The 12,708-nt window shown below is 41.9% G+C and overlaps 1 protein-coding gene across 1 annotated transcript in view; it reads left to right on the top strand.

Annotated features, from left to right (window-relative positions):
* The window catches only part of ABLIM3 (actin binding LIM protein family member 3), a 91,885-nt gene that overhangs the window by 32,656 nt on the left and 46,521 nt on the right, over positions 1–12,708 (top strand). Inside the window, exons 3-4 of the mRNA XM_015412639.1 lie at positions 4,030–4,156; positions 8,382–8,475. Of these exons, the coding sequence (XP_015268125.1) occupies positions 4,030–4,156; positions 8,382–8,475 (221 nt within the window). The remainder of the gene's footprint in view (positions 1–4,029; positions 4,157–8,381; positions 8,476–12,708) is intronic.

Below are 12,708 nucleotides of genomic sequence, written 5' to 3'. Positions count from 1 at the left end.
GGGAAAGAGAGAGCCATTTAGAGTGAAATCAAGGTCATCATAGCTTCCAAGCCCATATGCTTCCTGCCACTGGTCTCAACAGGCAGCAAGGGAAATGGGAAAGGAAGGGAGGCCAGTAAATATCTCCACAGGCCAGACATGGCTAAGATAGACAGAGGTTAGGGAACAGCTCTTCCTATACTAGCTAATGGCCAAAAATGTCTAATTTCTATAATTTCTGGTGGACTCAGCCGGAGCTCGGGGAGGCTGCCACCAGTAAACTAATTCCTGACCCTTGCTCAGAATAGGTCAACACAGTGTGGAAATTAAACAAAGTGGCTCCTAGCACCCTCAAAACCTGGTGATGTATAGTGACTCTACTCACTAGTCCCACTTACATTTCTTAGTTTTCATTTGTGACTGTGCTAGGTTCTCCCAGAGTTCCATTTAGGATTGTTTTTAATATTTTCCTAACTGACTATAATCAGCACCATGCCAAAACTGGCTGTAATCCTTGGATCAAGAGCTAAAATGACATTATGCTATTGACCGGGAAGAGAAGAAAATTAGCAGCAAACTGGATCTCTAGAGGTTTTTTTGCTCAGACATATTTCTTCAGTATATAGCTTGACAACAGTAAAATATGCAAAAACAAGCCAGGCTCAGAAAATGTGATTAAAATCTTTCCATGCCAGGATTGACATTTTTTGTGGGGCTGAGCCTTAATATTGTCAATTCGGATATATTCTAAGAAGATAACTGTTTGATGAGCAGCATTCATTCAAATCACTCAAAATATTAATTGGATCATTTTGTTCCATTTTCACTTCCTTTTCTGTTGCTGTCCTCAGCAGTCACTTTCCACATATGGCTCCACACACCCTCAGATACAGACAAGCCCAGCTGCGGGCTCCCTAATGAATAATTTCAACACTTGCCTCAGTTTCCACACTCTGAGGGCATCTCTGCTGCCTTTGATTTGACTTTTTTTGCTGTTAGAAAAGCTGCCTGAATTCAGGATAGTGTTTCAGTAGTAACAGCATTGTCCACAGAGTAAGTTGCTTCTTAGATCACCTACACTATGGTCACCACCAGCTTGGCTTGTGTCTGGTTGGGTCTGGAGATCACCCCCTACAATCAAGCAGTTGAGAAGTTCCAAATACACTCACATAAAGAGACAAATACTTACTAGACAAATACTTACATATTCTTCCTGTCTGTCTCAGACCTTGGGTACATTTTGGACTATGACACACAGTGGATTGGATCCCATAATCCACCAGTGGAAAGCACTAGTGGTCAGAGATCTTTCCTGTGTTCTCCTCGTTCCAGCAGTCTTCTTTTTTTTTAAGTACCCATAGGTACACTTTTATTATTTTTCATATTATACACTAACAAACATACATATAACACATCACCAACACCCATTTACAAACAAAAAACATACAGTGAGATCAGTATATTTTCTCTTAACTCTATTACCTTATTAAAAATTTCTTATGGTTTGCTTAAGTTTCTGTTTACTCTTTTACCATAGTTTCTATTTAACTAAAAGAGATTAATCCTACCAAAAGTTTCATTACTTCATTACTTTAAAGTATGCATTTATATTGTACCAGTCATACAGTTTTTTCCACATCTTTTGGAATGTTGGGTTTGTTGTCCCTCCCATCAACTATGACAGTTTATTATTTTCCGCCGTCTCCAACAGTTTATTCACATACTCTTGCTTCTTTGGTGCTTCCATTTGTTCCCAATATTTTGCATATAATATTCTTGCTGCCGTAGATAGATGCACTATCAAATATCTATCGCCTTTATCAAAGTCCTTTGGAAATATGTTTAATAATAATATTTCAGGCAAAAATGGTATTTTAGTTCTCAATATCTCTTGCATCATCTCGTGGACCCATCTCCAGTATCTCTTTGATACATCACAAAGCTACCACATATGATAAAATGTACCTGTCTTATTTTTACATTTCCAACATTTATCTGAACAATGTTCATTCTGCTTAGCAAGTTTATCTGGTGTAATATACCATCTATAAAACATCTTATACATATTTTCTTTATGTGAGACTGCCTTGGTCATTTTAATGTTTTTAGACCATATCTGGTCCCACTCTCTCCAAGTAATATTGTGACGTACATTTTGAGCCCACAAAATCATATTTTGCTTTACTGTTTCATCTAACAACAAATCCTCTACTAAAATTTTATAGATTTTCTTTATCAGTTTATCATATGATGATACGAGAGTCTTTCTTAATTCAGTTAGTTTATCATTAAAACCAATCTTTTTATCCTTATTATAGATAGATTCCAGTTGCATTTTATACCACCAAGACAAGTGATCTGGCATTCTCAAGCAATCTTTCTCGTCCAAAATATCTTGATATCTAAATAGCTCCTCCCCTGTAAAGACATTTGGCAAGGTAACGGCTTCCAATGGTACTATGAGTCTCGATTTTTTAATATAAAACCTTCTATAGGTTGGATCCCATACTTTTAATAAAGCCGCTCTTAGCCAATGCTGCTTAAAATACTTCTGTGTTGAGGCTTTCTCATACCATAAAAATGCGTTCCATCCTAAAGCTAAGTCATGTCTTTCGAGTTTAAGTAGCCTTCTATCTTCCAATGTAATCCAATCCTTTATCCAGGCTAATGCTGCAGCCCTATAATATAATAGCAAAATTGGAACTCCAAACCCACCTTTCTCTTTAACTTCTTGCATAATTTTAAGTCTTATTCGTGCTCGCTTCCCTTGCCAAATAAATTTGGATGTTAATTGATCTAGCTCCTTGAAAATCTTTTGGTTTTGTAAAATAGGAATTGTTTGAAAGAGAAACATCCATCTGGGTAATATATTCATTTTTACTATTGCAATCCTTCCCATCATGGAAAGTTGTAGATTTTCCACCTGTCTAAGTCTTGTTTAGTTTTTTCCCATAGCACTTTGTAGTTGCTATAAACACTTGTTAGTGATTATAATCCCAAGGTACTTTACCTTGTCGACTATTTGGAATCCAGTAGCTTGAAATAGCTTTTCTCTTTGTTTCACATCCATATTTTTTGTCAGAATCTTAGTTTTGTTTGCATTTATTTTCAGTCCTGCTACTTGACCATATTCTTGAATCCTTTCTTTTAGTTTAACGGCTACTTCCTTCGGTTGTTCCATAATAAATGCAATATCATTTCTTCTCCTTTCAATTTTAGTCCAAAAATTCCCTCTTATTACATTATTTAGTACTTCCAAGGCTAGGATAAATATAAGAGGAGATAAAGGCAATTATTTCTTTGATACTCAAACAAAACCAGGATGAAAAAGAGATTACAAATTACAGGTCAATATCTTTATTGAATGTGGACTATAAAATATATGCAGCAATATTAGCTCAAAGACTTAAAAATGTTTTAACGAAAGTGATTCATCATGATCAAGCGGGATTCTTACCTAAAAGACAGATGAGAAATAACCTCAGATGCCTAATGAATATTATGAAATACATCATGGTAAGCAATTAGCACTAGTATTCCTAGATGCAGAAAAAGCATTTGACAATGTTACTTGGCCATTTATTACAGAGACATTGCGGATGGTGGAAGCAGGGGAAAACTTTAGTAGGATGATTCAAGCTATAAATAGTGAACAAAGAGCAAGAGTAATGGTGAATGGCGAACTGACAAATATCTTTAAGATTCAAAAGGGGACTAGACAAGGTTGTTCCAGCAGTCTTTTCTGACCCTGGGAAATTTTATTCCTGAGGTCACAGGACTCACATGGACTAATACCCATGTGAGTTGAGAGGCTGTGGTGCCGTTCCCCCTTCCTAATGCAGCTTCTTGGCCCATGTGACTATTAGTACACTTTTTTTGCAACCCAAGGAATAAAATGGCCCAGAGTCTGAAAGGATTGAAAGGAAAGATCTGTCATTCTTGCACCCCCAGATACTGTCCTTCAGTATCGGATTGAAGAGCCGGCATGTTCAAGATATTATTCCTCTTCTTGTTGTGTTGTTAATTCTCTTTGTTTCTCTTGTTCCTTAGAATGTGCAGGTTGCAAGGAGGAAATCAAGCAAGGCCAGTCACTCCTTGCCCTAGAGAAACAGTGGCATGTCAGCTGCTTCAAGTGCCAAACCTGTGGAATCATCCTGACAGGAGAATACATTAGCAAGTATGTGTCTCTTCCTGGCCCACATATGTCATGCCTCTGGGAGTAGGCTGCAGATTGCTTCAGGCCTAGGGGTCAAATCAGACAAAATACTGGAAGATCCATGAAAGAATAGCAGTGGAGGCCCTGATTTGGATCAGATCTATGGTATGACCAGGGCGGGGCTTTAAAATAGCACAATGAGGAAAAGGTTTCTGACTTCAACTGCTGTTTCCCCCACTGGGAGAAACATATAGATTGACTTATGGGTTGCCCATAGTAGCTCGGGGGGGGGGGGGGGGGAAGGCCACTTGAGGTCAAGAAAACAGCACGGTGGGCAGGAATTAAAAAGAACCTTTCCCTGATCCATGGCCCCAATCTGCATTCCATGGCCCCAATCCATGGCCCCAATCTTCACAGCTGTTATTTAAGAATAAAAACATGCTGGAGGTGGGTTCACAGAGCTTCCAGTATCTCATTTGTTTGATGACAGTAAGCATTTCAACTCTGCCCTTGAACTCCATGCTGCACCACCAGGCACACAACCTAGTGCAGCTTTCGTGTTATAAACAGGCAGGGGAAAGAAGCATGATTGACTTATGCTTTACTGTTGTCGTTGTTTTGCCCTTCCCGTGTAATATGCCAAGTGAGGAACTGCCCACTTCTTACTGTGGTGAGATCTATGCGCTCCACACACATCAGTAATTCATGCAATTTCCTATGCAGAAGGATTGCATGCCAACATGACATACAGGTGGCCATTAGTTTTCAAAGATGATAAGACAGGGAATAAATCTATCATTGGCTGTTAACCTTGACAGAGAAACGAAATGTCTGGTTTCAGAGGCAGGATGCCTGTGAATATCAGTGGGGGGGGGGGAGTAGCAAAAGAAGGCAGCTTTCCCCCTCTGTGGGCATTTTGGAGCCATTCTGGACTAGATGGACCTTTGATCTGATTCAGAAAGGGTTTTTTTAGGTAGGCTCCTCTCCCATCAGTTTCACAGGAAGCAGGAGCCTCTTGTAAAGTCTCTTTTACCTCTTGTACACTATACATCAAAACAGTAATCTATAGAGACTGCCTAAGGAGACTTGGACCTTCAGGAATATTTGAGGCCCCTGTATGAATTTTCATTATAAAAAGGTAATTATCAGGTTTGGGATCCTATGAGTGAGTTCCATGTGCTAGATAATCTCTAACATGGGGCACGCTTCCTTTTCTGCTAAAACTTATGTTTGGGCAAAGGCCCATTGATCAAATGGAAGATTTATAGGAAGAGGAAGCATGGTCTGCTGCAGAGACTATATAGTGTGCAGGAAACTTACTCATAGTACTCTTTAAAGCCCTAGGCCTGTTTAAAATGTAGATATAAAGAAAAATAGGCCAACAGTACTCTTCTTAATGGATCCGTAAGAAGTTCTTGGCTTCTGCTGAGATAATCAACAAGACCTAGGGTTTCCAGCTCTGCGTTGGAAAATACCTGGAGACTTTGGGGGTGGATTCGAGAGAGGGTGGGGTTTGGGGAGGGGAGGGACCTCAGTGTGGTACAATGCCATGGAGTCCACCCTTCAAAGCAGCCATTTTCTCCAGGGGAGCTGATCTCTGTCAGCTGGAGATCAGTTGTGAAAGCGGGAGATCTCCAGGCCCCACCTGGAGGCTGGCAACCCTAAAAAGAATGCAGGCATCTGGCATTTAACAAATAATTCATACCATCTTAGACTTCATGTTTAAGCTTTTGCTGTTTTGCTTATGATGATCCCTCCCTCATGTACCCTTAGGCCACCCATCATCACAAAATGTCTGGCTATGGCCATGCTGTTGATACAGAGTTCTGTGGGCAATCAGATAACATTGGTGCCAGACAGCAAACCACTGGGGAGGGAACCAGCAGGTCAGCTTTCATCCAGGCTGTATGCGTTTGTCAGCACACAAAGTATGCTGTAGGAAATGCTGCATATATTTTTAATAGGAAAATGGATAGGAGTTAACTACAGTGATATGACCAAGTCGCAGTGCCAGTTGATATTTGAGGCTATATAATGAGAACATTTTCTCTTTGCTAAACACAGAAAAAAATGGGGTTAAAACTACCTTAAATGCACTGAAGATAATTGTTTGTAAAATTGCTGTCAGCACTAAAACTTACTGGATAGCTTTCACTAAAATCCGATTTTAAAACTGCCTTACGTTTTTATTGTGCAGTTAATTATTTAATTGCTCACTCACACTGATTAATCAATGAATACTTTTAGCCCCGGAGCAATTCATGGCTGCTTGGGCAAAGGGCCTCCACTCTGGGTCATTTCACAGAGAGATAAATGTTTGTTCTGGGAAAAGCAGGCAAAAAAATAATATGTGATCAATGATACCACTGCCTAGTTTTTTCCTCATACAGAGGGGAATCTATCATTTTATGATGTAATTTTTAGTTGTCAGTTCTTGAATAGGAAAGTGGGACACAAATCTCCTAAACAGAATAAAACAAAATAAATATATGCATTGGGAAATAAGCAAAAAAAAAAATAACTGACAAGAACAATGTGAACAGTAACCTGTGTGTGTGTGTGTGTGCGTGTGTGCGTGTGCGTGTCCCCAAATGAATATCAATTACTGTGTCAGAAAATAATGTGCAAAGCTGTTTTTTCTCAGTCTTGCCACTGCTGAAAGAGCACACTGGGCATTGAATGCATTGCTGCTTTCCTCTACCCCTTTTAACTTCTCATAATCTTTTTCTTCTGTACAATCATTCCAGTCTGGATCATTATGCCTGCTTCATTGGGATGAGGAGAGTCACTGCTCTAGGGTTGCCAAGTCTGGGTTGGAAAATACCTGGGAACTTTGGGGGTGGATCCAGGAGAGGGCGGGGTTTGAGGAGGGGAGGGGAGGGGAGGGACCACAGCGTGGTACAATGCCATAGAGTCCACCCTTCAAAGCAGCCATTTTCTCCAGGGGAGCTGATCTCTGTCAGCTGGAGATCAGTTGTAAAAGTGGGAGATCCCCAGGCCCCACCTGGAGGCTGGCAACCCTAGCTCTCTCCTACCCATTTGATGGCTCTAGCATTAGGCCCAGTTCTTGCTTACCCATTTTATTTGTCTGCGTCTTTACAGCCCCTTTAACCTGCTTTTGTCCTTAAAAAGGATTCAAGGTGGGTTATAGTGTTGTTCAAAACATAGCGATGAAATCAATCCACAAAACAACACAAAACACTGTAATAAATCCCAACCCTGGACCTATCACAAAACCTCAGAACAGTAACCCATCCTCTGGAAGAGCTCTTCCTTGTTTTGCATATTTTCTGCAATGATAGCAGAGTGCGGGACGCACTCAGGAAAGCCATTCTACAGAACGGGGGCTGCTGCTGAGGAAGCTCTGGCACAGGCCTGTTGTTGCTATTTCTGCATCAATCTCATACAACTGACAGTAGGCAATGAGGGAAAGGTTCCCTGACACATGGCCTAGCTCATGAACCGCCAGTGTCAAATCAAATACCTGTGCTGTGGTCTGAATGGACACTAGCGAGCTATGAGCAGATTCACAGTAGCAGGCAGGTCATTCTGTTGTGTCCTTTTACAGTTCCATTCAGTCTCCCATGCAGCTTCATTTCCTCCAAAACTATCCTACCACCAGTGATGACCAGCATTTTGAACCGACTGATGCAGCTATAGAATTGTAGCAAGTGAGAGACCTTCACAGCAGGGGACCTCAGCCTAAATCCCTAAATACCTTTCAAGAGCAAAGAGAATGATGCTGGACTAATTTGACTGGTGGCTGTCTTTCCTGCCATACGGTATCTTCATACTCTTGAAGCTGCCCTCCTGCTGGTACTCAGCAACCACTGAGACATGAGGTGAAATCTGAAACATGGCCTTCTCCTTTCACTAAGAAGCTAGTGTTATGATGGCGGAAGGACATGCTACAGCATCAGATGGCCTGAGGGGAGAGGATAAGAAGGGTAAGAAAAGCCTGAAAAACAGCATAAAGGCGGCCCTCATTAAGTTCTTTGCATTTACTAGAGTCAATTCCTTGCTTAGTGCCTGAACACCAGAGTAGGCTTCTAGAAGGGCATTCCCCTGCACTTTAGCAAGGCTTTCAATAGTGTACAAGGCCAGTCACACTTACTGCATTTTAGCCTTTGGCCTTTTCGATTTGCCTGTAGTGCAAAACAGCGTGGACCTCTGTGCTCAGGAAAGGAGATGTTCCTCACTGTCCTGTTCTCTTCGTAGTGCCTCATATACTGAATCTTTCCAACAGGGATGGCATTCCATACTGTGAATCTGACTATCACGCCCAGTTTGGCATTAAATGTGAAACCTGCAACCGGTACATCAGCGGCAGGGTCCTGGAGGTGAGTCCTTTTTGTGACACTGAATTGCTGTCATGATACCAGAGAAGCATCCAGTCAGTCCTTTGTGATAAAAAAGATCTACATCTAACACTTCCCATTACAAACAAAGGCTATGTGATCATTTAACAGTGGAGATCAGAAGGATCAGGAAAAAAAACCCCTGCTTCTGGTATTTTCTAGGCCCTTCTGTACCCTGAAGGTAGGTCCTTCTCCCCTCACCCCTTTCCTTATATACGTAAAACAGAGGCGGTTATATTAATATTAGTGCACATGATGGGTTCCTGGGAAATAGGTTCATTGTACAGTACTTCAGAGTCTGAGTTGGCAGGAGGAGAATAAGCAGCTGTACATTAAAAATATATAGGCAAGCTTGGAGGGCGGGCGCTAAATATAGCTGGCTATATTTAGTTTGAGTGGGATGGACTAAGAATTGGTGTGGCTGCATTTCAGAGCATGGAATGTGCCCTCTGATTTATAATCTGGGGGTGGCAATAGAATCATGAAGATAAGAGCTTTGTTTGGTCTTTACGAGTATTTTTCCAGCCCTCATGATTCTGCCATTGAATTCCCCCCCCCTTTAGTCATCATCCAAAAACAGGTGCAAATATTTCCAATTTCTGGAAAGGATAGCTGTACAATAAAAAATGAGTTATGCAAATAAAACAATTTAAGGCCAATCACTTCGATTTGTACAGTGCAATCTGAACCCTAGCACAATATTCACAAACCTCTGGCAAAGCCCATGCTCTGTGAGTGTGTGGCAGGCATTCTGCCCATGAAGTGCTCAGCCTGTGCCCTCCATCTGCCTTTAAAGGCTCACTTCTTGGGGTATTCTTTCTCTGCCCTTCTTAATCCCCTCCCAACCAAAGAAAAGATACTTTTCTAACTTGCTTCTCATTTCCCAGGCAGCTCAGTAACACTACTCAGCTGTGTCAGCTTCTGCAATAACCATCCATTACTCTACCTGCCCTTCAGGTGATACTGGCACATTTCTCAGATGTTTCCCTCAATATATCCACTAAGAGAATGCTCTGTACCCAGGACCCCACCCAGCCTCTGTCTGTTGCTGTGGCAACAAATCCAACACAGCTGCTAGCCATGCAACAGTATGCTAGCAGGTTAAAGGAGCCAGAGGGATTGAAGGCTGTGCCTTTAAAAGGGAATTTGAGAGCCCAGACCAAGCATTCCAGCAGCCAGCACAGGGGGCATGTAGAATGAGAATGCAAAAGCCGAGACACTCACTGAGACCTAGCCCCTCGGAAAGACAGAGGAGAAGCTTTATGTTAATAGCCACAGTAACTTGGGGGTGAATCAAAATGTTGTTGGATTTCTTTTAATAGGAAAACGTTATGAAAGGTCTGACTGCTTTGTTGTCCGTGCATATGCTGAGTCCTTATCTTTCTTTTAACAACACAACAAACGTAATGGGAGATTAATTCCCATGACCAGTGCATGCAGCCACCAATTTAAAAGTGAACAAGGCTTAACTTGCGCTAGGGCTCAGCCCTCAGAATCTGTTTTCAGTCCCACATCTGAATCTTGCAATATGTGAAGTTATCATAAAGAAAGTCATCCCTGAACTTGTGTCCCTCCTCCATTTAGGATTAAGGAGCAAGGTTTTCAGGGCAGATGGCATGCATTGCAGGAAGGCTTGAGCCTCAGTGCCTCTCTTTTAAGAAACTGAGTGCTTGCTGGGAGGAGGAGAAGCATGCCAGTCCTGCCACTGATTATCCTTTCTTGTAGACAATCTGTGATCATGCCACTTTTGCATGGTTAGGTGCTTGTCAGCGTCACATCATTTTGCCTTCATAGATCTGCACTTGCCATCTGCTTCTAGACATTAATAAAGCCCTGTCTCCAGAGTAAAACTGACATGAACCTGCCATGCATCCAACCATCTGATTATTAAAAACACACACATAGAGAGAAAGGATCTTTGGACCCAAAGCATACAAAACAGCCCCTAATGGCCAGGAGTGCAGACATTGCTTACTGGCTGTAACTCAATTTCCCCCCCTCCATTTTCCATCTGCCTGCCCTAGACAGTCAAGCCAAGACATGTGTGACAGCACTAGGAAATGTGTTGTGGCCATGCTGCCTGGCACATGGAGGGCAGCACTGTGTACCGAAGAGTGTTCTGATTCTAAGCAATTGGCCACTTGAGATGCATTAAGGATGCAACCTCCTGAATACTGCTGAGTCTCAATGGCAGCAGTTACCTAGCCAGGAACTTCAGAGTACACTATAATACACAGAAATTAGGGACAAATAGCAGTGGGAAAGGTAAATTCCTTCTTCACTGTCGGGTGTCTCAACAGTAAACCCTGTGGAAGATGGACCCACAGTGGATAAAGAGGGATTCATCATCCCCATAACATACCCTTATTAGGCATACCTTTTACTCTTCATTTCCATGAATTGTATCTCACTAGTCATGCTATATGGAAGTCCTAGAACCAGGTCAAGTGAAGCTCCATTAATGGTCATGATAGGATTGGCTGGAAATAGGTCAGCAGGGCTGTGGGAAGATGCTTTTTGCAATCCTCAAGCATAGTGCAGGGAGGAAGGCAGTGCATGATGTATGTAGTGAAGACTGCAGAGCCATAGGATGATTTGGAGATCCTGTGGACATCTTTTGAGAAATTCAGAGCACATTCTCTTTTCAGTAGTCTCTTTCAGTTATACCAAGGCATGTAAACCCAACCAAAGTTTTCCTTGCTGATGCTGAGTGCTGAAGATGGTGTCTTCTAGACAATAAGCCAGATAACAACAGCGATCACAGATCAGGCAGGATGTGGAGGAGTTGGGTTGCCTAGAGGAGAGAAACCCAAGATCCTGCCATCCTCAAAGCAAGAGGCTCCCATCATCCTTCCTGACAGTGTCTGGCATAAGAGTGCCTTTAACTATCTGCATCCATAATCAGCCTTCATATGCTTAACCCTCTGGGTGTCCCAGATGACTTTAAGATGTGCAGCCGGCCGTGGATGATTAATGAGTCTTAAAGGAACAACACTCCTCCTCTCCTGTATTGTAATAAGCAGTCTCTTCATAGTAGGTAGCATCAGACTTCCACAATGACTGTAATTTTAATCAATATAAAATAAACAAGGCTGTTGTGGTCTGCTCTGTTGGATAATTGCTTCTCCTTTATGTAAAACTTCCATTAGAGAGGAAGCTTACTATACTTGTGGCCCAAGGCAAAACCAAAGAGGAATCTCACAAGATGTTGTACCAACCAGGTAGCACACACAAGACCCAACTCTGCGGCCAGTGGACTTCAGGCCAAATACTGGACAAGACAGTCAAATTCTGTGAGGAGGATACTTAGCATGTATAATAAGCACATTTGGTGCTTGCTTGGATGATTAGGTTATTTTTATCATATTTGACCAATGCTGACATGAAGTAGAAAGAAAAGCGTTTTTGTGGAAACCGTAGGAAAGGCTCCGGTGAGTTTTTCAGTGTCCTATGGTCATCTTTTATTTCTGGGTGGAAAAGCTAATAATGATCTCAGGAGTCTGTTGTGAAAAAAGAGATCAGAGGAATTAATGGAAAATAAAAAATGTCTATGGCTGCTAGCCATTATAGCTAAATAGGACCTCTATATTCAGGAACAGTATACCTCTTGCGTACTGGGAATTGAGCACAAACTAGGAGATGGTCTAATCTCTCCTGACTAACCTCTGGAAACATAATGGAGAGCTATGTAGGATCCTTCGTTTGATCTAGTGTGTTGGTTCTTGTTCTCTAGGTCTTTGATGTCTCCTTCCACCTGTCTCTGAACACAAATGCAAATATGTCATTTGAGTGAGCTGACCCTATGGATGGCTCCCCGAAAGCTTTATTAATCACAGAGCCTCTTCTAGAGTATGTTATAAATGCCCATTGAAGAAGCCAGCCACTTTATTACTCATTCAGACAATATTATTTTACAGTTATTCTAGCAGAGAAGTGACTCATTGTTATCCCATACCTCCAAAGCATAATAGGGAAACCATCTCTGCTTCCTGTGAGAGAAGTATTTGAAACAACAAGGCTCATTGGTCAGTGTGTCTCTTAATGTTCTGGCCTGGGAAGATGAAGCAAGGAACTGCAGCCCCAAATCTCTGAATTCACTGTAGTTATAATACTACTAGGCGCAATGCCCATTGCAGGGAAGAGAGGCAACGAGCCCTAGAGAGAGGCCCCCAGAGGGTCCCCCCGTCCCCCCCCCACGCACTGGCAAAGGAGAGC

This window comes from Gekko japonicus, unplaced genomic scaffold (genome assembly GCF_001447785.1).
Source record: "Gekko japonicus isolate JY-2015 unplaced genomic scaffold, Gekko_japonicus_V1.1 scaffold222, whole genome shotgun sequence".
In the NCBI taxonomy this organism is placed as follows: Eukaryota; Metazoa; Chordata; class Lepidosauria; order Squamata; family Gekkonidae; genus Gekko; species Gekko japonicus.
The sequence above is the reverse complement of the archived record's forward strand: the minus strand, read 5'-3'. Positions and strand labels throughout refer to the sequence as shown.